General features: G+C 43.7%; 1 protein-coding gene across 1 annotated transcript in view; it reads right to left on the reverse strand.

The window, feature by feature from the left end:
• Window positions 1-1,011: 1,011 nt before the first annotated feature.
• The window catches only part of cdh7a (cadherin 7a), a gene marked incomplete at both ends in the record, with an annotated part of 187,116 nt that continues 163,246 nt past the window's right edge, over window positions 1,012-24,881 (reverse strand). Inside the window, 3 exons of the mRNA XM_084461559.1 lie at window positions 1,012-1,535; window positions 7,567-7,815; window positions 8,929-9,046. Of these exons, the coding sequence (XP_084317685.1) occupies window positions 1,012-1,535; window positions 7,567-7,815; window positions 8,929-9,046 (891 nt within the window). The remainder of the gene's footprint in view (window positions 1,536-7,566; window positions 7,816-8,928; window positions 9,047-24,881) is intronic.

The following is a 24,881-nucleotide window of genomic DNA, read 5'->3' on the forward strand; positions in this document are numbered from 1 at the left end:
TCTGCAAACTACAGTGGGGAATTGTATTCAGGTATACAATTCATCCAAGCCCATCATCAATAGATTCCAATGTCCTTCAAGCATAACAATCCAGCAGAACGTTGAAATCACCCACGTCAGCAAAGCTCTCTCTAAGTGTAAAGGTTTGACCATCAATTCAAGATTACTTATCAAATAAGGAAAAACTAAAGAATGAATATTGGTAATGTGTTTTACATCAGTACCTTAACATCATTGTTACATAAAAAATGGACTTGGCAATAGAACAAGTCAAGCCTAAGGAAAATAGACTCAAAGGTAAACACCACACTGTAACATCTGTAAAATGTATTGTCATGAGAAAGAAAGTGTATGCTTTCCTCCAAGTCAAAGGAGACAAACTGGCAACAAGTCATTAGTTTTCTTTGAATACACCCCTTCTAACAAATATATGCAGTTGGCTACTCATTATTGTAAACAGCATTTAGAGGTATGACTGATATCGGGTTGTCTGGGTTCTCTCTCTGCCAGTACAATGTAATTTTCCAGAACTGTGTTAAAATAACCAACAGAACAAAACATTGACATCCTTGACGACTTCCAAATTATTAGTTCAGGGACTAGTGATTAGCCAATGGAGTTGTTTGTTTTTTGGCCAAAGGAGCTAAGGAAAACATCAAAGCAAAAGTGCTGGGTCTATGCCCATTGGTCGAATGAAAGAGCGGGTGACTCCTCTGAAATATACTGTACCATGTATGTAATGGTTGGCTACAAGCCCAGCGCCAAAATCTTTTAATGTCTCTGTTCACAAGGTTTCCCCCTCTGTCAAATGACTTTTATAGTTTTGTGTCAAAACTTGCCATTTCACGCTTTTGAAAATCCAAACAATCTTTTTTTCTTTTCTTTCCAATCTCACTTTTGTTGTCCCAGCCGCCTGCCTCCACTGCACTGTGGCAGATGAGCCCATTTTCATCCGATACTTGAACAATAAATTACCATTGTTGACTTTGTCTAAGTTCAGTTCAGACTCGGCTATGAGAACACACTGTTGCCATTGCTGTTGCCGTATAGGTCGGCCAGCTTTTTGAATCGTGGCCCCCAGTTGCTCAGATAGTCATAGTTCTGCTCTGAGTCTGTACTTAGTGACTCCAGTGAGCTCAAGGACTCTGCCACCGAGCCGCTGCCTTCGAAGGCATACGTCTGCAAGGAGTCGTAGGGCGGGGCCGACGGGTCCACATCGGCGTCCTTCAGCCGGTCCCAGATGAACTCCCGGAACACCACGTTGTCCGGGAGGGTCTTGTAGGCGTGGCGTGAGGAGGAAGAGGAGGAAGGGTAGGGGAAGAAGGTGGGCGTGTCCGGGGTGACGTCGCGACGGACCTTGGGGTCTCTGATGACGTTGAGGTTGCGGAGGGCGACCATGTCGAAGGCCTCCGTGTCCTCCTCTCCTCCCCCCTCGTCGTCGTAGCGAACGATGTTCTCCCGTATGTCACGCTCCTCCTCCAGGATCAGAGGCTCCTTCTTCCTGCGTCGCACGCTCACAATCAGCAGCACCAAGACTGAGGGGGGAGAGAACATATCAGAATAAAAAATCCTGCCAACCTACAGCAGTGCATTGAACGTGCATGGAGGCATGGAGAACAGTGTTTTTGATTCGGAATCAACCTAACGCTCAAGGTTTCACCAACAGAAGAACAAGCCCTTTTAGAACGTCCTTGAAATAGATTTATATTATTACAACCTTCGTTTTGCACACCATTTCCAAACTGTTAGAAAACTTCCTGAAAAGTGGAATCTTGGAACCTTCTCAGAACTTTCCAGAACCTTTCCTCCAAATCCCCTTTCCCTCTCCCATATATTATTTCTCAAAATAACCCTCCGCACCCTAGCAAACTGGCAAATGTCTAATGATTCTCCATCCATCAATGTCAAGACGGATGCCAGTGAAATATCGCTCCGTGGGCCCATATTTCTTTCCTCAGCCTGGGTTCCACCATGGGCGAGGGAGAAAGGGCCAGGGAACCGGAGGCAAACACCGCTTCACACCTCATAATAAGAGAGCAAATGAAGGAGGAGGAGGGAAGGCAGTGTCACATGAAAGGCTGGGGGAGACTCTGATAAATGGATAGCCTCTGCATGCTGTTTGGCGACTGGTTGGCTGGCTGGCTGGCTGGCTGGTTGGCGCTACTCCACTGCAGTAAGGTAGGAGTGCTGCTCTTGAAACTCGACCTGGTTTCCTGGACAATACTGGACCGGTCGGGCCCCAGTACCCAGACTTACTACCTGACTACCTACTCTACTACCCTCCGATCTGATCATTTGTTGAATGCATACTTTTATGTTCAGGACTGTGGGTTCCGCCCTGTACCGCATCAAAAGAGAGAGCCTCTCCTGGACATTTGGAGGAGTCACCTCTGACGGCGGTCCAGCTCAATGCATTTTAAATTCCATTTCACTCCGCCAAGCTCCTCCAAAGTGAATTACGATCTACGTGGCACATTAAAATGGGCCATTTCCTGGGCTTTCCAGCAAAGCTCTTTAAGTTGGTGTTTTACCTAGAAGGCAGGGGGGGGGCTATGCATCAGATACCAGGTGCTGGCCAACAGCCAATCATGTCCTACAAGGAGGTGAAGGCGGATGGCCAGGCATACAAATAATCTAACCATGACAGTCATTATCAAGTGGCCAGTTACAGTACAGTACGTCTCCTCAGTGGACTTGGTAACAAAAAATATAACCCTATCACACAGTTAATACACGCTTCCTGTCAGATTTATACTGAAGATGCAAATGAAAAAGAGATGGGGGGGGGGAAAAGATCAATTCCGTGTTATCCCAGATTTGCAGTAATTGAATTGTTTAAACAATCCATCAGGCACGATCAATGTTGAGCAAGGAGAGTTTTCTGTGCCGCCCCACTCCTCGCTGGTGCACATCATTATAATGAACAGTAGCATGCAGACTGTTTCTGGTGGCAGTATCAGTGTGTCTGTCCTCAGTCCTACTCAGTTCTGTCAAATATCACGCTGATTATTCACTTGGTGTGCCAATCACAAACCTTCCATGTGACGGTGTCCGTGTGCTAGTGCCATTTATGAGATAGTAGGCCTTTCAATTAGAAAATAGCATACAGTATTTTCACCTACTAATGGTTCACCTAACACTTCAAGGTTTGAATATTAGATTATGGGTACAAAGCCAATGAAATGCAGTTGTAGTATCTAACCAGAAGTGCAAAAATGTATCGTATTATTACAGATACGTGGGGGAAACCTAGGCACAGCATAAGTGATGCTATATCTTAATATGTACAGTGATGGACAGTGGAGAGTTACAATATACAGATATAGCATATGTACATATTTTAAAATATATGTACAGAGAAGAAGTGGACAGAGTTAGTGAATATAAGTGCAAATATAAGGTTGTATGTAGTATGAACAGCATATGTTAATTTAAGCATGCAGAGTATAAAAAACATATACAATGTAGCATTACTTGAACAGTGTAGGTGGTTCAGTCTGTGCAAAATATGAATAATGCAGTTGGTTAAAGTACAGTAAATAGTGCAATAATGAGTGCAATAATGAGTGCAATGATGCTATTAGAGTGGTGGTGTGGAGTTCAGCGGGATCACAGCCTCAGGGAACGAGCTCTTCCTGAGCCTGCTGGAGCGGGAGCGCCGCAGCTGGAACGCCGGCCGGAGGGGAGGCCGGAGACGGATCCGCGGTTAGGGCGGCAGACTTGGGAAATCCTTGATGACGTTTCTCGCCCTGCCCGTTTGATAAATGTCCTCGACGGTGGGTAACTGGGTGCCGGTGATCAGTTGGGGCAGTTTTCGCCACCCGCTGTGCTTTACGGTCTGATGTGGAGCACTTGCAATACCACACCACCACCGGGATGCAGGTCGTGAATATGCTCTCAATGGTACAGCGGTGGATGTGCACCAGTATCCTGGGGCACAGATGAGCTTTCTTAAAGGAGAATGCTCGTTTTTGACAACCTGGACCTTATTTACGGCATATTATAAGACGTTTGACTCACCAAGATAACTTTGGTGTAATTCGGAGGCCTGTAGAAGAAATTTAAAATCCAATACAGTATGTATGTAGATGGGGGTGTGTGCATGGCTCCCAGAATGCACAATGAGCAGCATTCTGACGTACAAGCTGTGATTGTCCAGGTGGGTCGGGGCAGAGTGGAGTACCGTTGAGATGGCGTCCTCTGTTGACCCGTTGTGGCGGTAGGCAAACTGGTGGGGGTCCAATGTGGCAGGCTGACAGGATTTAAAGTTTGAAAGAACCAGTCTCTCGAAGCTCTTTGCGATGATGGTGGCGAGCGTGACAGGACGGAAGTCATTAAGGGCCGTAGCGGTGGAGTGCTTCGGCACTGGCACGTTAATGGCCGTCTTGAAACTAATGGCGATAGGCGCCCGGGCCGGGGACAGATTGAAAATATCCCCAAATACCCCGACCAATTGCTCTGCACAGGCTCCAAGTGTGCGGACAGGTATTCCATCAGGGTTCAGCTGCCCTCCGCACATTCACCTTGCTCAGGGTGGCGCAAACATCCGAGGTGAAGAGCGTGAGAGGACGCTGGTCGGTATGGTAGATCCGCTCTGAGGATGACATCGTCGGGGAGGGAGGCAGAGCTGGTGGCGAGGGGTTTGTCTGCGATTGTCTGTATGCTTTGCCGAATGCGCCGGGGGCTCAGAGGAGTTTAAGTGTTCTTCAGTCCTCTGTTTGTAACTGTATTTAGTCTGGGAGATTCTCCTCCTGCAGGTTGGCCCTGGCTAAGCGGTAAGCCATCCGTTATCCAGACCTGAAGGCTGCATCTTTTGCTTTAAGCAGGAGGCGGACATCTGTGTTCATCCATGGCTTCTGCTTGGGAAAGGTTTTATTTGTTATTTGTGTGTGTGTTGTCACTCTGTCCATACACCAATGTGATCCAGTCTGTGTGCTGGAATATGGTGCTGGAGAGTGGAGTCAGCACCCTCCAACCAGATCTTGGCGGTCCTTGTTGTGGGTTTCGCATGCACGCTTGATGACTTGGGGAGCAGGAACAAAGAGAGATGGGTGAGACTATCCCAGGAGGGGGAGGGGTGTGACTTTGTAGACGTCAGCCGGCACTGGCGTCAACAATGGTCCGGTCCAAAGTTATACGTCCCCTTGTGGTGCAGCAAAACAATTAAGGCCCCATCTGGGTGCATGGTCTGCAGCTGAGCTAATAGCAGTTCTTTCGTGGTCACTTTCGCATTAGCATCCAGAGGGAGAAACTACAGCAGCAACAGTGCAACCCTAACCCTAATCCTTGCGTAGTCGGTAGGGCCAGGCAGACAGACAGAGACAGACAGACAGACAGACAGACAGACAGACAGACAGACAGACAGACAGACAGACAGACAGAGACAGACAGACAGACAGACAGACAGACAGACACACAGAGACAGAAAGACAGACAGACAGACAGACAGACAGACAGACAGACAGACAGACAGACAGACACACAGACAGACAGACAGGCTGGACAAACAGAACGGCGGACAGAGGGACAAGGTCAACAATGGATAACTTCACAGAGTAAGCATAGTCATGGCAACAGCATCTGAGGAGAACAAAACTGTTTATATTTGTCCTCATCTGACCTGAAAAAAAGGTGCTAAATCTCATTATATAATGATGTCAACTACCTCTCCAATAGGAAATGTAGATGTAACCACAGGGACATGAAAACAAGATGAATGTAAAATAAAACAGATGGACTGCCAGAACTGTCTCAGTAAAGGCACGGCGGACTTTGTTGCGACGACAGTCAAAAAATATGTAATAAATGGGGTTGAGAACAATGACTAATGACGCCCTAGCATGACAGTATGAGCTTACAAAGCCCCCCCCCCCTCCCACACACACATGCGCGCGCACACACACACCCACACACACCCACACACACACAGGGCTGCACTCAGGCAGACATCTGAGAGAACGAGAGGGAGAGAGAAAGAAAGAGAGAGTGAGGGAGAGAGATCTCTCTCCGGAGAGAACTGATGAATAGCACGCCAGGTTCAGGAGGAGAGGAAAGTCTGGAGAGCTGCAGCTCAGTCTCAAAAGTATATCTATTGGATTGTTAGCGGACTAGACGATGAAAGACGACCAGAATCAGTTGGCTGCCGGAGAGTCCTGTCGTCCTGTCGCCCTCTTCCTGGCCTGAGATGGGAGAGTGGGTCTTATTGGTTGACAGAGAGCGAGGACGACCGCGCTCCCTCCCCCACCCACAGCCAAAACAATGCAATCACACGGAATCAGGGGAACGATTGCGGGCCACAGATTGAAACGAGCCTTGATGGAGGCGCACAAATCCTGAGGACAGGACGGAGTGAACTGAGGATGGGTTGTGTGCGGGTTGGGTTGTGTGTGTGTGTGTGTGTGTGTGTGGGTGTGAAGAATGGACACACATGAAGTAGAGAAAGGAGAAAGGGGTACATTGAGAGAGAGTGGAATGGTAGAGTGAGGAAAGAGAGAGAGAGAGAGAGAGACACACACACACACGGTATTATACTGGAGGCCATTAGTTCTAAGACTGCGACCTTTCATCATATAATGAAGAATGAATTTGGCTTTTCATTAGAGCCATGCTTGGTTTAGACCCACACAACCACCCCACCCCTCCTGCTGCTACTTTCAAGATCTCTTTCATCATAAAACAATTCTCTTTTCACAATAAAAAATGGAGGTAACTTCAGAGGACTGAGATAAAATTCACTTGGCCCAATCAAAAACCCCATTTTTGTTAGTGTGTATCCTATTTAGACTCCATCTCAACTTCCAATAAAGTTCACCAAGGCATGAAACTATGGGTCTGTCTGTCCTGCACGGTGAACGGCCTCGTCTGTGGATTTTATGGGCAATAATAGAGGCCATTTGTGTAGGTTCCCTGTTGCATCTTCTTGGAGATCTGTTAATTAAATCTCAAGTCCCAAGCATCATTACCAAAAGCTAACCAAACCTGGGTTTATCACTGTACAACTAGCACACAGAAACAAATTATGAAACTATTCAGAGACACAAATAGTCTGAGTCCAGACATAGCTATCCAGACACAACAACATCACTACAGATTGGTAATGTTTGGTCATTATAGAATATCCTTGGTAATTATAGAATATCCTATCTAAACACTAGTATCCAGGCAGTCACCCCAGAGATGGCTACAGATGAATGGCCGGATGCTGCTGGATTGAGCAGAAACATACCATAATACTCTGAATAAAACAGCTAAGAATTGTCATATGTATTTCCTCATGCATCCCAGTGATTTCACTAAAGAGGAAATAATCAGTTCATGTTCACAATGCCAACATATCTTCTCATTCATGATAGTAGGAATCAGCCAAATGTGACCCTCAAAACGGTATGATGATTAGCCTACCAGAGGGAGAATATGCAACCAACGATGGCCAGCAGAGTGCCAGTCTGTGTGTGTGTGTGTGTGGGGGGGGGGGGTCGTATGTGTGTGTCATGTGTGCGTGTCGTGTGTGCGCATGTGTGTGTGCTTGCGTGCATGCATGCTTGCGTGTCCCACGGTTGTTCTTACCCAGCAGAGTGAGGATGCAGGCCAGGATAGCGAGCAGAGCTCCGGTGCTGAGGCCAGTCGCCTTGTACGCCACCGCTCCACACGACAGGACCTCGCCGTCCGCATCGCAGTCGCACACGCTCACCGACAGGGTGTTGGTGCTGCTGAGGGCGGGGCTACCGCTATCTATGATCAACACCGGCAGGCGATACTGGGGCTGCTCCCGCCTCCGGAACCCACCTCTTTTGGTCACGATGGACGCCGTGTTGTCTGGGAGGGAGGGACATGAACCCGGCCAGTCAGGCGCGAGACAAGGTGGTTCTCACTATGTCAGCATCACAGTCAGACCATCAGACGGGGGTTGAAATACTATTCAAAATGTGAAATTTTTGCATTTTGCCTTTTGCTTGTAAGAGTCTGTCTGGAGTGTCAGTGGAGGGTAGTTTGTAGTTGGTAGATTGGCCCCATTGTGCCAGGTAAGAACAATTATGGTACAGTTTGGTATTTTGAAATGATTCCAAATAGTATTTCATCTTTAGAGTATAAACCCACCATCAGTGAGATTGTATTACATCTAGTGACTATATATATATATATATATATATATAGAGAGAGAGAGAGAGAGAGAGAGAGAGAGAGAGAGAGCTCTGCAGGGTGACATAATGCTTTCTAGCTAGTTATGTTGATGAGACAGCCATTATGTTTAGAGAATAGTCAGGAACGTTAACAGATGGAGTCATTAACATTAACACATTCTCATACATCAGTGAGGTCAGAGCCACCTGCTGAGATACATCACTGTTGGTGACACTTCCAAATATACTGCATGTCCAAGAGGGACAGATAAACAGGACCAGATTAAAACAGAAAAATTTGCTATGCTATCCACCAAGCAAAACTATTACAGTAGGAAAACATGTATTTGGTAAATCTGACACCCTTACCAATTAAATTATACTTTCAAATTGTCTCGACAGTTAAATTAAATTCCTTTTTGTTTTGCCCCAGCAAATCTAAAGCAATTAACATTCACAGGCACTCCTGTACCATACCACTCCTTCCAAAAACTCTGTTCAAATATTGAAAACAATTGAAATAATCAATTATAATCAGACACTCTGAAGGTACAACTGCTGAGGTGTCATTTGAGGTTTCACTGGCTGTTATTGCTACAATTGCTGCAGAACTCCTACACACACATACTGTATTAATCCTCAGCCTGTCGGCCTGTAGCAACAAAACAAATAACAATAACAGCCACTAGCCACAGATGCCGGTGTGTTCGTCCACTTTAATGAGCTGGAGTGCCTTGCTGGCGGTGTGGCTGGTGTCTTTGTCTACAGAATAGACTGAACAGAGGAAAACGTGAAAAGCCAGCAGCACCTTTGTTGTCTCGTAGGGTGAAGTTGGGATTTCCTGAGAAAGGGGCTGCCAGGGCAAAGTAGAAGCGATGTCCGCTGGGAGGCTCGTCACTGTCCACCGCACTGATGGTCTGGATCACCTGGGAACACAGGGGACACTCCGGATCACTCCTGTGAACTGGCTCTCTGTGTACTTTAAAATGGCTATCATTCCCTCTGATTGTGATTGATTGATTGATTGAATCCACCCATTGAATTGAATCTTTGAATTCAAAGCCTATGGTATTTGGTCTCTGCAGACGGTGTAGCCATATAAATCAACTCCATTTTGTGAAACATGTTAGGTTGTATTGCTTTTCTTCTGGTCTGGATTGATGCACAAATCCTTATAAATCTCTCCTTACACCAGGCCAAGTTAATAGTATGAGTAAAATGGAGCAAATCAACTTGATCTTGATTCATTGACAAGATTTATTTAATAACGTTGGCTATGGTTTTACATCACTTAGGCCATAACTTGCAGTAAGTGCTTATTTGGCAAGAGCACCCCAGCCTTTTAAGGGGGGGGGGGGGTCATTTTACAAATCTAAAAGTTTAAAAGGCTCAGGAAATTACTCCTCTGTCCTGGTGGTGTCAATGTATGGACACATTACTCAATGGTCTGTGATATGAAGTGAATACAGAACGTAGCTCAATATGAGTAGACGAGCAGACTACTGAATGTCAGAGTCAGATCAATATGGATCTACTGTAGATTTGCCCTGAAGGTGATTACGAGCTCTGCTTACTGAAGCCCTGTGTTCCATATCAATGTTTTTGCAGTGGAGGATCAACCATTAACATTCCATTATTTCAACATGTGAAACTGACTTTTGCATTTGCTCCAGGCAAAAGAAAAACAATTGCCCTGCATGAGAGTTTTGAAGGAGCACATTGGTATGTTTAGCCCACTTTCTACTGCTTTCTGAACTAAAAGCAGATTCAGTTAAAGAGACCACATGGTCTCCACTTTACTACCATAAAATCATTGTACTGTGTGTCAATACAGCACATGACACCAAAGCATAAACCCGCAGGCTTAGAAACATCAAGTCTTCCATCAAGTCTTCCACACATGGGGCAACATCCTTGTGGCATAGCCCTGCCAGCCAACGTGACGCATCCAGCCTGACCAGCGTCTCCACATCCTGTCGCCGCGTGGAGGATGGACACGAGGAGAGATGCCACACCGGGTGTCACGGCATCGACGGTTATCAGAGCACGCAGCTTCAGCCTCAAGGCAACATGCCGTCTCTCACCGTTTATGATCACAAATATGCAAAAACTCAATTTTCAGACACTCCAAAATACGTGGAAAGTATCCAAGCTGTGGGCCCTTCATGCCACATGCTCATCTTGCCACCTGCGTGTGGCCCACGTCCAGCGCTGCATCTTAAACCTGGCAAGAAAAGTCTAAAGCAGCCAAATGGAGAACGCCATCATGGCGGCAAAAGTGGATTATGAGTTGTCATTTGTGATTAAAGGCTTCTGGTTACAAGCTGCCAGGTAGGAGAGTAGGAGTAGGAGGAGGAGGAGGGAATGATTGGCAGCCAATTAAAACTGGCAGACCCCAGTGAAATTTCATGAATATTTTACAGACCACAAATCAACAAAACGGGAAAAAGAAAATCAACAGAATGGAAACGTGTTTTGGATTCACACTGTTGTGTGAATCCAAAATTTACAGAGAACACACAGAGGATATCTAAACCAGTCTTCATTCATTCATTCATTCATTCATTCAAGCTGTTTATCGTGGCAATGTGAGAGACCACAACATGAATGCACAGCAGTTGCAAACATTCTCTGCAGTCCCTCAAGAAAGACATTCTCCAAGAGCAATCCCTATACCCTCCCGCGTGAGGGATAGGAAAAAATGTAGATCTCGCACCAGATAGAGACGTCTCACCACGGCGGCTCATATGCTAACGACGACTATGAACTCTTTCATGTCCTTTGAATATTGCCACGTTTCTGGGCTCATCTTTGAGAAGGTGTCACTCCTTACAGTATCTGCTGAGGAGAGAGCCTGTAAATCAAGTTTATACCAACCACTTTGTGATGTATAATGCTTTTCATTAGCACGGCTCTGATGCAAGCGGTTTCGGAGCCTCCTACTGCTGAGGGTTCGCTAATAGGTTGAATAGGGAAACGGAAGCGGAAAGACAAGGATGTCGACATAAATTCACACGGAGAGACATTAACAGCGGCGGAGGCAGAGCGGCGTCTGTCAGGGGGTAGACCGAGGAGCCAGATAAATCACAGAATTAAAGGGATTTTGGAGTTTACACACACGGCCCGGGTGTCAGATCAAACCCATATGAGGGGTGAGCGTGTCTTCATTTTTGCCTTTTAACAAGAGCGCTGAATAAACACGCGGGGGCATGCTGGGGTGTTTGCAAACAGACACACACACAGGCACACACACACCCATTCACATGATCCAACACACACACACGCACACACACACACGCATTCGCACAATCCAAAACATACACACACTCACATGCACACACACACCATCCTGTATATACACACACACAAGAAATATGTACACTCACACGATCCACATGGTTTATAAACCGGAAGTGGGCGTGGTGTAATCCGTTACGTTATGTTAAATCGGTCAAATGTTGTAGTTTCTAACCTAATACTTATTGGCAATGCAATTTTCTATCTCCAGGCCATAGTCAAGCCATAATGTACATACAGTACCCGACCACTTTGCTCTGCTGCCTCGAGGTGATTGGTTCTCGCCTTCAAAGCATCAAATTGATTTATTATTGACATATCATTAGCCTAATTATGAAATATATTTCCACATCATTCCTGTCACTTGAACTTGTTGCTCTGTTTAAATAACCATGAAATACTTGGCAGGGTGTCAATGGACGATACATACACCATGCTTTTTTGGAGTTTTTAAAATGGAGGAAATGAACACATAGAGCTGAAAACTACACATTCTAAGCCTAATTTTGATGTAGAGGTTGCGGCGGTTTGAAAAAAATCCAGCTGAGGCACCAGCCTCACTAGCTCCCAATGCGAGAGTTTCCCAGAGTAATAGCCGGTCAGCTCTCAGCCCGTTGCCTGCTGTGTGTAGGCTACGCAGTGGGGGTAATTGAAAGTAATTGTAGTAATTGAAACGACTAGTGAAATCAAAGTCCTTTGTTGCAAAAACAGAATGGGCATTTTTATTTTGTGGCCATCCACAATTATATGAATTGATTTGAAGAAACAGAACGGATGACTCACAGACACTGTTTCCCCCCCCCCTAATAATAGCAAGCAACTTCTGGTGGAAGAAGTATCCGTTTCCATCACATTACTTGTGCTTTCCTAAATAACATTCAGATTCGGGTATAGACCTCCCTACCACCAACACATATAGTGTACACACACACGCATACATTCACACGTATGCACACACACGCACATACACACAAACATGCACACACATATACATAACACATATGCACACATATACATACACAACTATAAATATGCACATACACAACACACATACTGTATAGGTACACACATATGTACTGTGACATCCCTGGGGGAAGGAGAGTCGAGCTAAGACTAGTTTCGGCAGCAGCACACAGAGAGACCAGGAGATACCTTCAGCAATAGGCCCTGGATCGGCCCTTTAATTAATAACTTAGGTTTACAAAATTTTAAGCTCCAAACATTCTGCACAAACTGCCCTTCCCTCCCCAAGAGCTGTTCTGCCCTGGGTTTTAAACAGTCTTTGGCTGATTGCACATTCTGCTCAGGTGTGCGGGATCACTCAGCTCCCAAACCACAGCCTGAGGTGTTATGGGGGCTGTAGTTCCAGGGCGGGTGTCCATTTTGTGGCTCTTCCTCTGGTGACGTCACAAGTACACACATATACAGTACGTACACACATGTCCATATACATATACACACACATACATATAAACACATACACACATATACATACACAGATATACACATACATATACACACATACACACATATACATACAAAAATACATACATACATACATACATACAGTACACACACATACACACACAGAGGGAGATCAAACAGAGCAGGGCCTTTTTCCTTTTCTGTTAGCAAATTATCCCTCTCAGTGCCTTGTCGGCAGGACATGGAGTTGGATCCAGCTTGATTCTAATTGGACGTTGTTATTTTTTTTCAGCTGCAGAAAGACCACTGATTGCAGTCTCTTTCTATATGAGAGGCAGACAGCAGCTTCACAACGCAGTGATTTCATCCCCTCGACTTTTCTGTGGTCCAGTACAAAAGACAGAAGATAATATTTTCCCAGTGCCTCTCAATGTCGGCACAGACAATCAAGCCTTCTTGACATATTTTATTTGCGGCATTCATCTACTGTATCTGCATAGATAGATGAACGACACACATACACATACGTACATAAATTAATATGCACATTATAACACACATATAGGTACACACATTGGCGCACCTATTGTATTTTTTGTTCTGGCAAGTAGTAGTACATTGGCTTTTCCTATGTTAAACGCAATTATTGGATAATAGCTAAATGGCTGTAATGTAATGTCATGTAATGTAATAGCACCATATCAGTCCTCCGTGAATGTGTTCTGTCTTCTTAAGAGTCTCGCAAACAGAATAACACCATGAACCGAAAGTTTTGAATAAGAGTACAAATATAATCGGGTGAGCGGCACCACCTGTTTCCATGACAACGGGGGGGGGGGGGGGGCTGGGGGTTACACCCGCTTCACACTCACGCTGCTGCTGCTACACACACAACATCCAACACCCAAAACAACAATCACAACCTTGGTGACAGGCATACATCAAAAAGCTGCCCCCCCCCCTCTCCGGGCCCCTAATTCTGATATACACGTATGCTGGGTTTGATTTCAATCAATATGTGACGTTCTACAAATGTCATCTTTCAATCTCCATTCATTTCTATATGTCAGCTCTCTGGATTACTCTATCGATTATCATAAACGGTGTCGGATTTGGTTCGTAACAAGAACAAGACCTCAAATACTAATGATGAGAGAGTTGGAGCTGGCCCTCGTCTGAGAACCTGGAGCAGGCGAGCAGCTGTATGGAGGAACTGCATCTCCTGCTGGGTGAAGACCAGGACGCCTCCCAAACCCAGGTGCAGCCTTTTTATAGAACATCATCACACACACACACACACACACATGCACACACACACACACCCCACCATACTGTTGTTGATCAGCCTCCTGTCGCTACATCGCACTGTGACATCTTTGCTTTCATTTCCCAACACCATGAAACACCTAGAATCAACTGATAATTAGAAGAGAGAGATGGGGTGTGATGTGGGAAGAACATCAGTCAATTATGATTAGTTCTGCTTTGACTAATAATAACCTAGTGTACTTTTACAACTCGTTAAATGTATACATTTGTTGAATTTATCAATAAAAGGAATGTTTATTCCACGTGAGCCTATAATGATGGGAGCTTCGCAACCGAACAACATCATTTGAAAAGACTTCTAAGTCTAAGACACAAACCAACTATAAGTGCAGCTAGAGTAAAGCGATGCTTGGGGGGCTCTGGGTCTGCTCCGGGAGTTGGTGTGTGTGTGGGGGGGGGGGGGGGGGGGGGGGCGGGTCGGGAGGTGGGGCAGGGTGGCAGATTGGGGCCAGTGGAAAGCCAAGAAAGTCCATTCATGTATGTAATGGCTACACTGATGGAAATTATTATAGCTACAGTATGTGTCCACCCCCCCGCCCCCACCTTCATCGTTTGTGGCCCCCTCAGGTCCCCCCGTTGTAATATCAATTAATATTATGGCAGGAGACAGACGCACCGCTGATCCGTAACAAGTGGCGCCTCTGGAGAGGCGCAGCGCCACGAGAGGAACCTTAATTAGCCCTGAAAGATGGCAGGTTATTCCAGCCTCTGTGCTCCCTGTTAATCTGCACTACAGCACTACAGCACCGGCCCAGGGCCCCCGCCCTGCCTACGGCGGCGGCGAACGTTATTTAATTATTTCAAACGAGACAAGGCGTGCTGAAAAACCGCACGCGCGCCATCCGAGCCAGGCCGTAAGTGGGCGGAAGTGGATTTGAGCTAAGCTTGCTGGGGGGAGAGAATGCTCATAAGTGGAGACGGAGTCTGTAGGAAGCTGTAGGAGCTCGGAGACGTTCCCCAGGGTGGACGTATGGAGAGAAGCACGTTAATGAGGACGTAGCGAGCGGTACTGCCTGACAGGCTTACATCGCCAACCTTTCTGGCAGTTGATAGCTTGTTGTTATTCAAACGGTGTTCCTGCACTCAAAATGTCTACCTTTTTTTTTCCTGTTAATGTGTGTGTGTGAGAGTATGTTTTTAGGGTGCGATTTGCATAATGCCACTGGCTAAACCCGTTAGGAGCGAGACGTGGCCTTGAGCAAACATTTCATGTGTGTAGCAGATGGATGTTCTGACCGATCGACCGTGACATGGGTGTGAAGGGAGACGAAGGACAGACATGTCGGACATCCTCTTCTTCTCATGCTGGATTCAGGCAGAACATCAACAAGGTGCTAGTTTCAGAATGTCCATCTAACCAGAGTCTTCACATTTGTCATGTCGAACCCTGAAAACCCCAGTTTTAGAACTTCATATGTTTTGTAACTTCAGATCAACAGTAACAAAACAAAACAAATTCCCATTCTAAAACTATCAAGACACTGTCTTGGCTGTCGCGTCAGAACCTGGCTTTAGACATCACAATGCTACCCAGAACTGGACTGGAATGGGGAACAACAGCCCAGAAGAGATGTGTCATTTAGAAGACACATCTGTCAGGTGGACAGCGTGTCTGTGTAAGGAGCTGTCAGGCGTTTCCGTTCGTAACATTTACACTGCGCCTTTAGAACATGACCCGGGAAAGGCAGATGAAAGCAAAACCAAGCCAATTTCACCATGTATCATGATGTGACAAGGACAAATGTATATGATCAACTGGATGCGTGAGGCCATCTAAGAGCTCTCTATTAAAAGCATAGTGTGTTATAGAGAGGGTTTTTATGAAGGGCAGACATGGGGACTGGCATGTGTGGCTTGGAGTCATACATCATTTCAACTGAAAAAACAATCCTTCATTTGTAATGCCACCTCCCACCCAAAGTACACAATCTTAGATAAGAGAGTGTCTTAATTGGTATGTCCGCAGAGTGTAGCACACGCAAACACTACCTTGACACTCTTCAAACCGAGGGGTGTGAATGTCTGAGCTCAACAAGCTGCTGTTAACGAGGTAGTAGTAGAGTTGTACAGTATGTCTTAGATTTTATGTTTTTCTTTCAGCCTTGAAGTGCAGAAAACAACATCAGACAAACACCCAGTGACAAATGCACTTGAAGTTGAAGGCAAATTAGTTCGAGATGAGGACCTGAACACGGTCTTTCACAGTGACAAAGTGGGAAATAAAAATGTCTATATATACAGTATACAGTATTATATATATACATATATATATATATATATATATATATATATATATATATATATATATATATATACTGTAAATACTCCTCCTTGGAAGGAAGAAATCCTTTTTCTTTTTTATTATTATTATACCTTTATTTAACCAGCTAAAAAGACTTATTGAGATTTAAAATCTATTTTCCAAGAGAGACTTGGCCTTTTGGACTTTAAGTCCTTCAAGATTTCACTAAAGGCATTATATGAGATCATTTCTGACAGGTTTAAGTCTTTCTGGTGGGTGTGCCAAGCAGCGGGGGCAGCATATTTGAAAGCTTTTTTTTCCCCCAGCTCTGTGCGAACACGAGGAACAGACAACTGCAGAACATCTTGCGAGCACAAGTTATAATGATTTTGGCTTCTAGAAAGATATGTACATAAGTACGTCGGGACCAACCCAAGGAGAGTTTTATATATACAACTCAGCCAATAGGTACGCCTATGTACTGTACATACAAAGACAGCCAATCAGCTTTTGGATACAAAGTGCAATGATGGGTCAGATATTTACAGCCAGTAACAAATCTCAATGCACAATGATACACAGTGTCTAGTGATCTCAAACTTTGAGCAGAAGCATTCATATACAATACATCACCATAGTCCAGCAAAGGCAGAAGGGTAACTGACACTAGCTATCTCCTGCCTCCATAGGAAGAGCACGATAAAAAAAAACAATAAAAAAAAAAGAGCTTGAGCTTAGAGACTAGATTGCCGATTTGAGCCTTAAAAGGTAGCTGTCGATCAATAAGAATGCCCAAATATTTATAATTTGAGACTAGCTCAATTACTTTTCCTTGAGAGGTTAAAAGATGTGGAAGATTTGCTGGCAATTCCCTTGCATTGGAGAACAGCATGACCTTCGTCTTGTCTGTATTTAATACCAACTTTAGTTTATGCAGACGGAACTGAACAACATTGAATGCAGACTGTAGAAGATCACAAGCTTGAACAACAGATGATGAACAACAATAAATAACCATCTATCTATCAACTAATCATTAGCATAACAATGGTACAAGGCATTTGATAAGTTTTCACAAAGGTTGCTAACATAAATTGAAAACAGTATAGTACAGAACCTTGAGGCACCCCTTTAGATACTGTCACAAAAGAGGAGGTGGACCCTTCCACCTGGACACACTGCAAATAGTTGGAAAACCAGGAGGCTGCTTGCTTGGATAAGCCAATCTGGTGAAGCGCATTAACCAAGATGCTATGATCCACTGTATCAAACGCTTTTGATGGATCTATAAAAAGTGTGACACACAACTTTTTGCAATCTACAGCCTTGATAATGTCATTTATTACTTTAAGGGCAGCAGTAAGAGTGCTATGCGGTTTCCTGAAACCTGATTGATATTTAGATAAATTGCCATATGCATCTAAAAATCATTAAGTTGGTTGCTAACACATTTTTCAAAAACTCAATAACCTATAGTTATTTACATTAGTAGCCCCTCCCCCCCCTCCCCCCCGTTCCAGCAAGGGAAGAACGAAGGCAGATTTCCAGACTTTTGGAATCTCATTTCTGGCAAGACTGACTAAAAAATAAATGATAAAGGCTCAGCAATAAAATCAGCAGCTAGCCTAAAGGAGTAGTAAAGGGAAAATGCATGTTTAGCCCTGTTTTAGGGTTACTTATGATCATATACAATGGTTCAGATCAAAACGAAATTACCAATTACCCCCTCGGTGAGCTTCTTGTCTTTGAAATTGAGAGTTTAACATGTTTTTTGAATGATTTTTCAAGGTGCCCACCCACATCCATTGTATGACCAAAACGGTGGTAGAGCAATTATCAGACTTTCTCAAAAGTGCTAGTTTTGTCAACGTTTTGATCTGAACCACTGTATATGATGAAGTAAACTTAAAACAGGGCTAAACATGCATTTTCCCTTTACTACTCCTTTAAGAAAGTATGGATCAAGCTTATCAGGGCCTGCTGATTTCTTAGGGTCCAGTTGCTTTAATGCTTTATGGACCTCTGAGGCAGATATATGCATCAATTGGAATTGATTATCAATAGGTCCAGGATATAGGCAAAGCATTGACAACTTGCACCTCTGTAGCTGTCATTTCCAGACATGATTTAAATAGAAGGCCAGCATAAATAAAATGTTCATTAAAACAGTTAAGCATGGCTGACCTATCAGATAGACTGCAAGAGTCTTTAAGAAGGCCAGAAAGCTCAGGAGTAAACCATGGATTGTTACCACCTTTCACTCTGAATTTACGAAATGGGGCATGCTTGTTCATAATACTTGAAAACGCATCATGAAAGAACTTCCAGGCTGACTCTACATCATCAACAAGAGAGATCCTATCCCAATTGTAGTGAAACAAATCATGAATAAAAGCTTGTTCACAAAAATGTTTAAAATCTCTTTTAAGAAGCAGTGGCGATTGCTCCTATAAGCCAGGGTAAGCCTGGCTTACCCATACAAAACCAAATAAAATACTTTCAGACTATTTTTCACTTAAATGCATCTTGTATTCTGCCATATCGCTTCATTTTTATCAATGTTTAGCATTTTGGTAGTGCTCCGTCACCCCCTACAGTCCTCATGAAAATACAGTCCATGTTACGATACGTTGACGGCGGTCTTACTATGGAGTTATATTGATGTCATAAATAGGTAAACTTGTATATTCACAGTTATAGTTGCAAAACAGATTTGCAGACTTGCATATACAGTTGTAGTTTCAAAACAGATTTGCAGACTTGCATATTCAGAGTTGTAGGTTCAAAAACGATTTGCAAACTTGTTTATGTTCATTGATGTCATAAATATGCAAACTTGTACATGAAAGTTGTACTTGCCAAAAATATTTGCTAACTTGTATATTGGGAAAAAAAAAAAGAAGATAACTTGTATATTCAGTTGTAGTTGCAAAAAAAATATTTGCACACCTGTAGTTATTTTGCAAGGTTGTACAAAGATAAAGCGTTGCATATTTACGACTATGAATCCCAAGTACAAGCTACAACTTTTTGACACTACCGTCACGTCTTGGCTCAAAAAGAGTTGTAGGCTTGCAAAGGTGGGAGGGCGTTCAGTTCTCCACATCCAATCAGATGCTGTCTATTATTGCACAAGTATCATTGGCTAGGCTAACAATCAGGCAATCAACATTCTACATTGCAGATGGAAGATGGAGGCTTCTGGCTATGCTCCTCGACCTCAAGTGAGTGATAGAAATTGTGTGATATTACAGTACATCTAGCTAATGTTAGCCTACTGTATTATGATAATGATATCAATACCCATAATTAGACCTCATGCATGCATCACCTTAGATGATGATTTTAACCTACTACTAGACTAATGTTAGCTAGCACTAGCTGCCTAACTTGGTTTAGCTTAGTGCTAATATGCACATACAGCAAGCTGAAAATATGAACATATTAACTATGTTAGTTATGTACTGTAGCGTAATTGTAGTAGTCAGTTATTTTTCTGTTTCAGTTTACAATGTTCCTATAGTACAATGTGGGGTGGAAGGTACATTAACTATATGGAAAGTTTTAGCAAATGTTAGTTTTAGCTAATGAGTTATCTAGCTAGCTAGCATCCTTTCCAATCTAAACCGTCAATCCATTACACCGTGTCCTAACGGCTTGCAACGCGAGTAACAGAACGCGACATCGCAAGCTTGCTGTCCTTACTGAAACGGTTAAATTTCCTGTTCTGTTACGTCATTTGTCTATATTCCCAACTGAAGACAGTTAAAGAACGAACGCCTGTCAACGCGAGCGACAGGAGGAAAATAGGAACAGGGCAAGCGTCAAAAGGGCAGTTAAAACGTCGCGCCGCTTCGCGCTGCGTTGCTCGCGTCCAGTTAGGACATAACAATTGAAAACAAAGCAATGGAATGCATTTTGTCGCTGACGCTCGTTCGTGTCGCGTGTAGTTAGGACACGGTGTTAGGCAGCAGGGTATCTCAGTGCTTAGCATTGTTGCATCACAGCAACACACAAGAAGATGGTCCTGGGTTCAAATCACTGTTGTCCCCAATACTTTCTATGTGGAGTATGCATGTTTTCCTTGTGTTTGTGTGGGTTTCTGCTGGGTGTTTTTTTGTTTTGTTTTTATAATCACTCCACCTTTAACCAACCATTGTTGGTCAAAGTTATAACACTTCTACAAACCCATACCTTGTTTATTTCATGAAGCTGGAGAGTGGTGCAGAGCTGTCTGAGGAGGAAGACAGTGCAGTCAGGCAGCTAACAGATGTGGGAAATGCCAAGGCTGACAGCTGAGAACCGGAAATGGCTTTTCCACCGTCTACTACAGCATGCGGTAATCAACCTGGACTAAAAATCATTGTTTGAGAAGCCTAGCTTATGTTTTCAATTAAATGGAGGGTTGATTTCTCCAGCTAGTATATGCTTTATCCCTGTTACTATTTAGTTTCTGAAGTGAGATTGTTTGAAATGTCCATGCTTTTGTTTTCCAGGTCTTGGGAAGAACTGTCCAACAAATGAAAGAGTTCAGGCGAGGCATCAAGGAGACCCAAGTGTGGCCTCTGCTGATGCAGAGAGAGGACATCGCTCCATTTATGTTCCTCCGAAAGGCAGACAGACAATGTGTTCACACCTGAGGTAACATCGGTTCCTTTTTAGCCATTAGCATACCTGTGAATAGACTTGCAAATCATTAACTATATTTAAGTTATTCTGCATTTCAGCTCTGCAGTAGTCTGAATCGTCTCACAGGCTGAGCAGTGCTCTTCATTCCTCAGTGTATTAAAGTACAACCTGTGTGTGTATGCACACTCTCACACACTATTTATGTCTATTCATAACTAGATGCTCCTTCACCACATCGTGTGGCCTGCACAACACTCAGAGGATGATGAAACACACCCCATCGAAACGAGGTGCTGTACAGCAGGATATCTCCGACAGTTCATTAAAACAGGTATTATAATCTCAGCCAATACTGATTTATTAACTCGGAAGCGGAGGACCACCTTCAGGGCGGAGTATATGCTTTTACCTCTGTGTCTGTCACCAGGCTAATCAGCCTCATTTGCACAAAAAATTTAGGGATGAGGGATGTCGCACATGAACTGTTTCATCCACTTACACATTATTTGTTTTCTTCATTCCTACAGTAGCACCACCAGTGTGTCTTAAGCAGCTGCTTAGGTTTTGGACAGGGTGGAAGATGGCAACAGGAAATTTGCAGGTGGAGGTGGTGAATGACGCATTCCCAAAGTCATCCACCTGTTTCCAGTCTCTACGGCTTCCCACTCACTCTGATGACTATGAAGAGTTCCACATGGTACTGGAGGCCTGCATAGCTACTTGTGATACAGGCTTTTGGGCTTGTGTAATGTGGATGTAAAGATCCCGTCCATGGGAATCTGAAGGAGACAGTGGGTTCACCACAGACTGAAGTGTCATCTCAAACTCTGATAGGGGGGCACTTAATGTCTGGGACCACTATTCCTCTATATACTGAAAGTTAAAGTTTCTCATGTTTACTTCCCCCCCCTACTGATTTGAGTTATCTTGCTCCATTCTGTTGATGTTTGCGATGTCTGTTGGGGTGTTTAACTGGCTGTTGTGATGTTTCAAATGGCTGCTGGGATGTTTGGCTGGAGAGTAACTGGCTGCAACTGAAACATACTGATTTGTCTTTTCTATATTTTTATATCAAACATTAATCCAACATACATTGAACCAGTCATGCTCTAGAAGTTACAATTATAATTGCTGCATGTGTTGCAGGGCCTGGATATACTGTACCGATCTCATCCATGGGAGTCTGAAGGAGACATAGTATAGCCTACTGTGTGTGGACATTTGTGTTCTTTATCTCAACTGACCTTTAACCATTCGAGAGCCAGCATTTGGCATCTGGGTTTTGATGGTTCTAATCATGTTGTCAAGATCTTCATCAGAAATACTGCTGTACAACTCCCTCACAGCTAGGCCATATTCCTGCATCCTTCTAAATATAGTACTCTTGGAGACTCTCTGCATTATACAGAGAGGCAAGAATCTAGCTTATTCTTCAGTTCTTTTGATATAACTAATTGAGCGGCCTCTTGCTCCAACAACTGTCTCCAGTTGTATTGATAATGTGGGATTTGCTTCAATTTTAGGTTCTACAAGAACTGATAGTTGTCTTAGTGTGTCTACGGTAACTTGAGGGATGTTAGTTTGGTCAGCGAATAACTCCAGCAGGATAAGCTCATTTTTACTGAGGAAATCATAATAAATTAACTAGATCCACTGGTAGTCTGTCAAGTGCTTGCTACAATCTTGATTGCAACCTCTTCAAGAGCTGGTGTGTCAGAATGTCCTGTAACATACTGTAAAATACAATGAATTGGGTGCTGCCTCAAATAAACTCTCTTCATTTTAATGACCTCTTACTGACTGAAACTATCAACTAAATTTTGGCCTAGTTAATGCACCCTCCACTCCACATCGTACTATAGGTACATTGTAAACTGGAAAAGTAACTAACTCTGCTACAGTTACGCTACATAATTATCATAGTTCATACGTTCATATTTTCAGCTTTGTATATGCATATTACGCTAAACCATGTTAGGCAGAGTGCTAGCTAACATTAGTCTAGTAGCAGTGGCGATTGCTCCTATAAGCCAGGGTAAGCCTGGCTTACCCATACACACCCAAATAAAACTTTGCCTTCGACTTTCAGACTGTTTTTGACTTAAACGCGTCTTGTATTCTGCTATATCGCTTCATTTTCATCCGTGTTTAGCGTTTTGGTAGTGGTACGTCGCCCCCTACAGTCCTCATGAAAATACAGTCCACGTTACGGTCCGTTGACTGCAGTTTTACTAGCTCGTCACTCACTTAACACTGTGTGCCAGGCAAAAGGATTCTGGCTTATGGAAGTCAAGACCAAATTAAAAATCAACCAATCAAATTAGCCCACACATACGAAACCGGGAACAATGTCGTCATCAGTCGACATGTAACCTAATCTGTGATTTGTCAAAATGCTTAAAAGTGGGCGTAGGGTAAGCCAGTTCTCAAAGTGCTTACATTAGAATTCCCATTGGCATTTTAACATTGGGACGGTTTATCCAATCAAAACGTGTCATGACTGTCCTGTCATTCACATCACCTGTCAATCACGTTACCCACTTTAGCTATCTAGCTACAGGCAGCATCAACGAACATTGAAAACGGAGATCTTGAATATTTGTTGAAAGTTGATTCCAAAATGAAGTGGATTAAACGAGTATGGGTTACAATATAAGGTTGGTCTTTTGTGATTAATTACCAGTTGTTATGGCTGTGCCTTTTGCTTTGTCCAGTTTAATCAGCACTCGAGAGCATGAACTTTGCTTCCTTGAGCGGTGGGCTAATAAGCCTAGTAGCCTAGTAAGCTAGTAGCCTAAACACTGATTAGTGAAGTAGGGGAGTAGACTATTGAGTGCTTATATTTGATCGTCCTGTCATTCCTCTTTGTGGTGCTTGGCCATTGTTGTCATATAATGGCTCTGTAGTTTATTAAGTGTGTCCCTAAAAGCTTGGTTGTTTCGGCCTAAATGTTGTTCTCTTATTCGCTCGCTCTCAAATTATTGGCCTTTGTTGATGTGTTAAAAAAAACATCAATAGCCTAGGCTACTGTAGTTTTCCTGTATGTTTTTACATAAAAATGCCACTGCTCAACACCCTTCTGGTGCTGTGAAACCTCCCATCAGGGCATGCTTTGAAAGCGCACCCCCCAAAAAATTGTTCGGTTCTAGAACCCACCAGACGCCACTGTCTAGTAGTAGCCTAAAATCACGATCTAAAGTGATGCATGCAGTTTTAATTATAGGTATTATTAATTATATGCATCATAATATAGTAGGCTAGTTAGATGTACTCGTAATATCACACAATTTCTATCACTCACTTGAGGTAGAGGAGCATGGCCAGAAGCCTCCATCTGAGAAGAGTCTATCTGCGGAAGGTCCACCCTCAGTCCTGGCATGTCTGCGAACAATGAGAGGCGACGTCCATCATCAGGCCACCACGTGACGTCCACCCTCAGGCCGTTACGTCAACGTGTATATAGGCGCGATTTCTCCTGCCTCCCGACAGTTCTCGAGAATATGGAGAAGGTGGGTCTATGCTTGTGAACTTTAACGTGAACGAGAGTTTTGGTGTTCATATTTCAACTGATTTATCAATAAATGTATGTATTTGGCTTCAGTAGTGAACAAGCGTAAGGTAACAGTTGCTAGGCTGTAGGCATATCATTTAACGTTATTTAGCAAATTGAATGTTTGAACGCCATTATCCATGTGACGTTAGCTAACGTTAGCGGTTATTTTCTCATGTAAGACCTAGCTAACGTTATCTTGGCTTAAAAACGCAATGTTCCCACAAAATATTTATTAGTACATGATTATGATTACCACTGTGACTACTCTCACCCAAAAAAGGACGTA

This window comes from Borostomias antarcticus, assembly GCF_949987555.1.
Source record: "Borostomias antarcticus genome assembly, chromosome: 2".
Lineage (NCBI taxonomy): Eukaryota > Metazoa > Chordata > Actinopteri > Stomiiformes > Stomiidae > Borostomias > Borostomias antarcticus.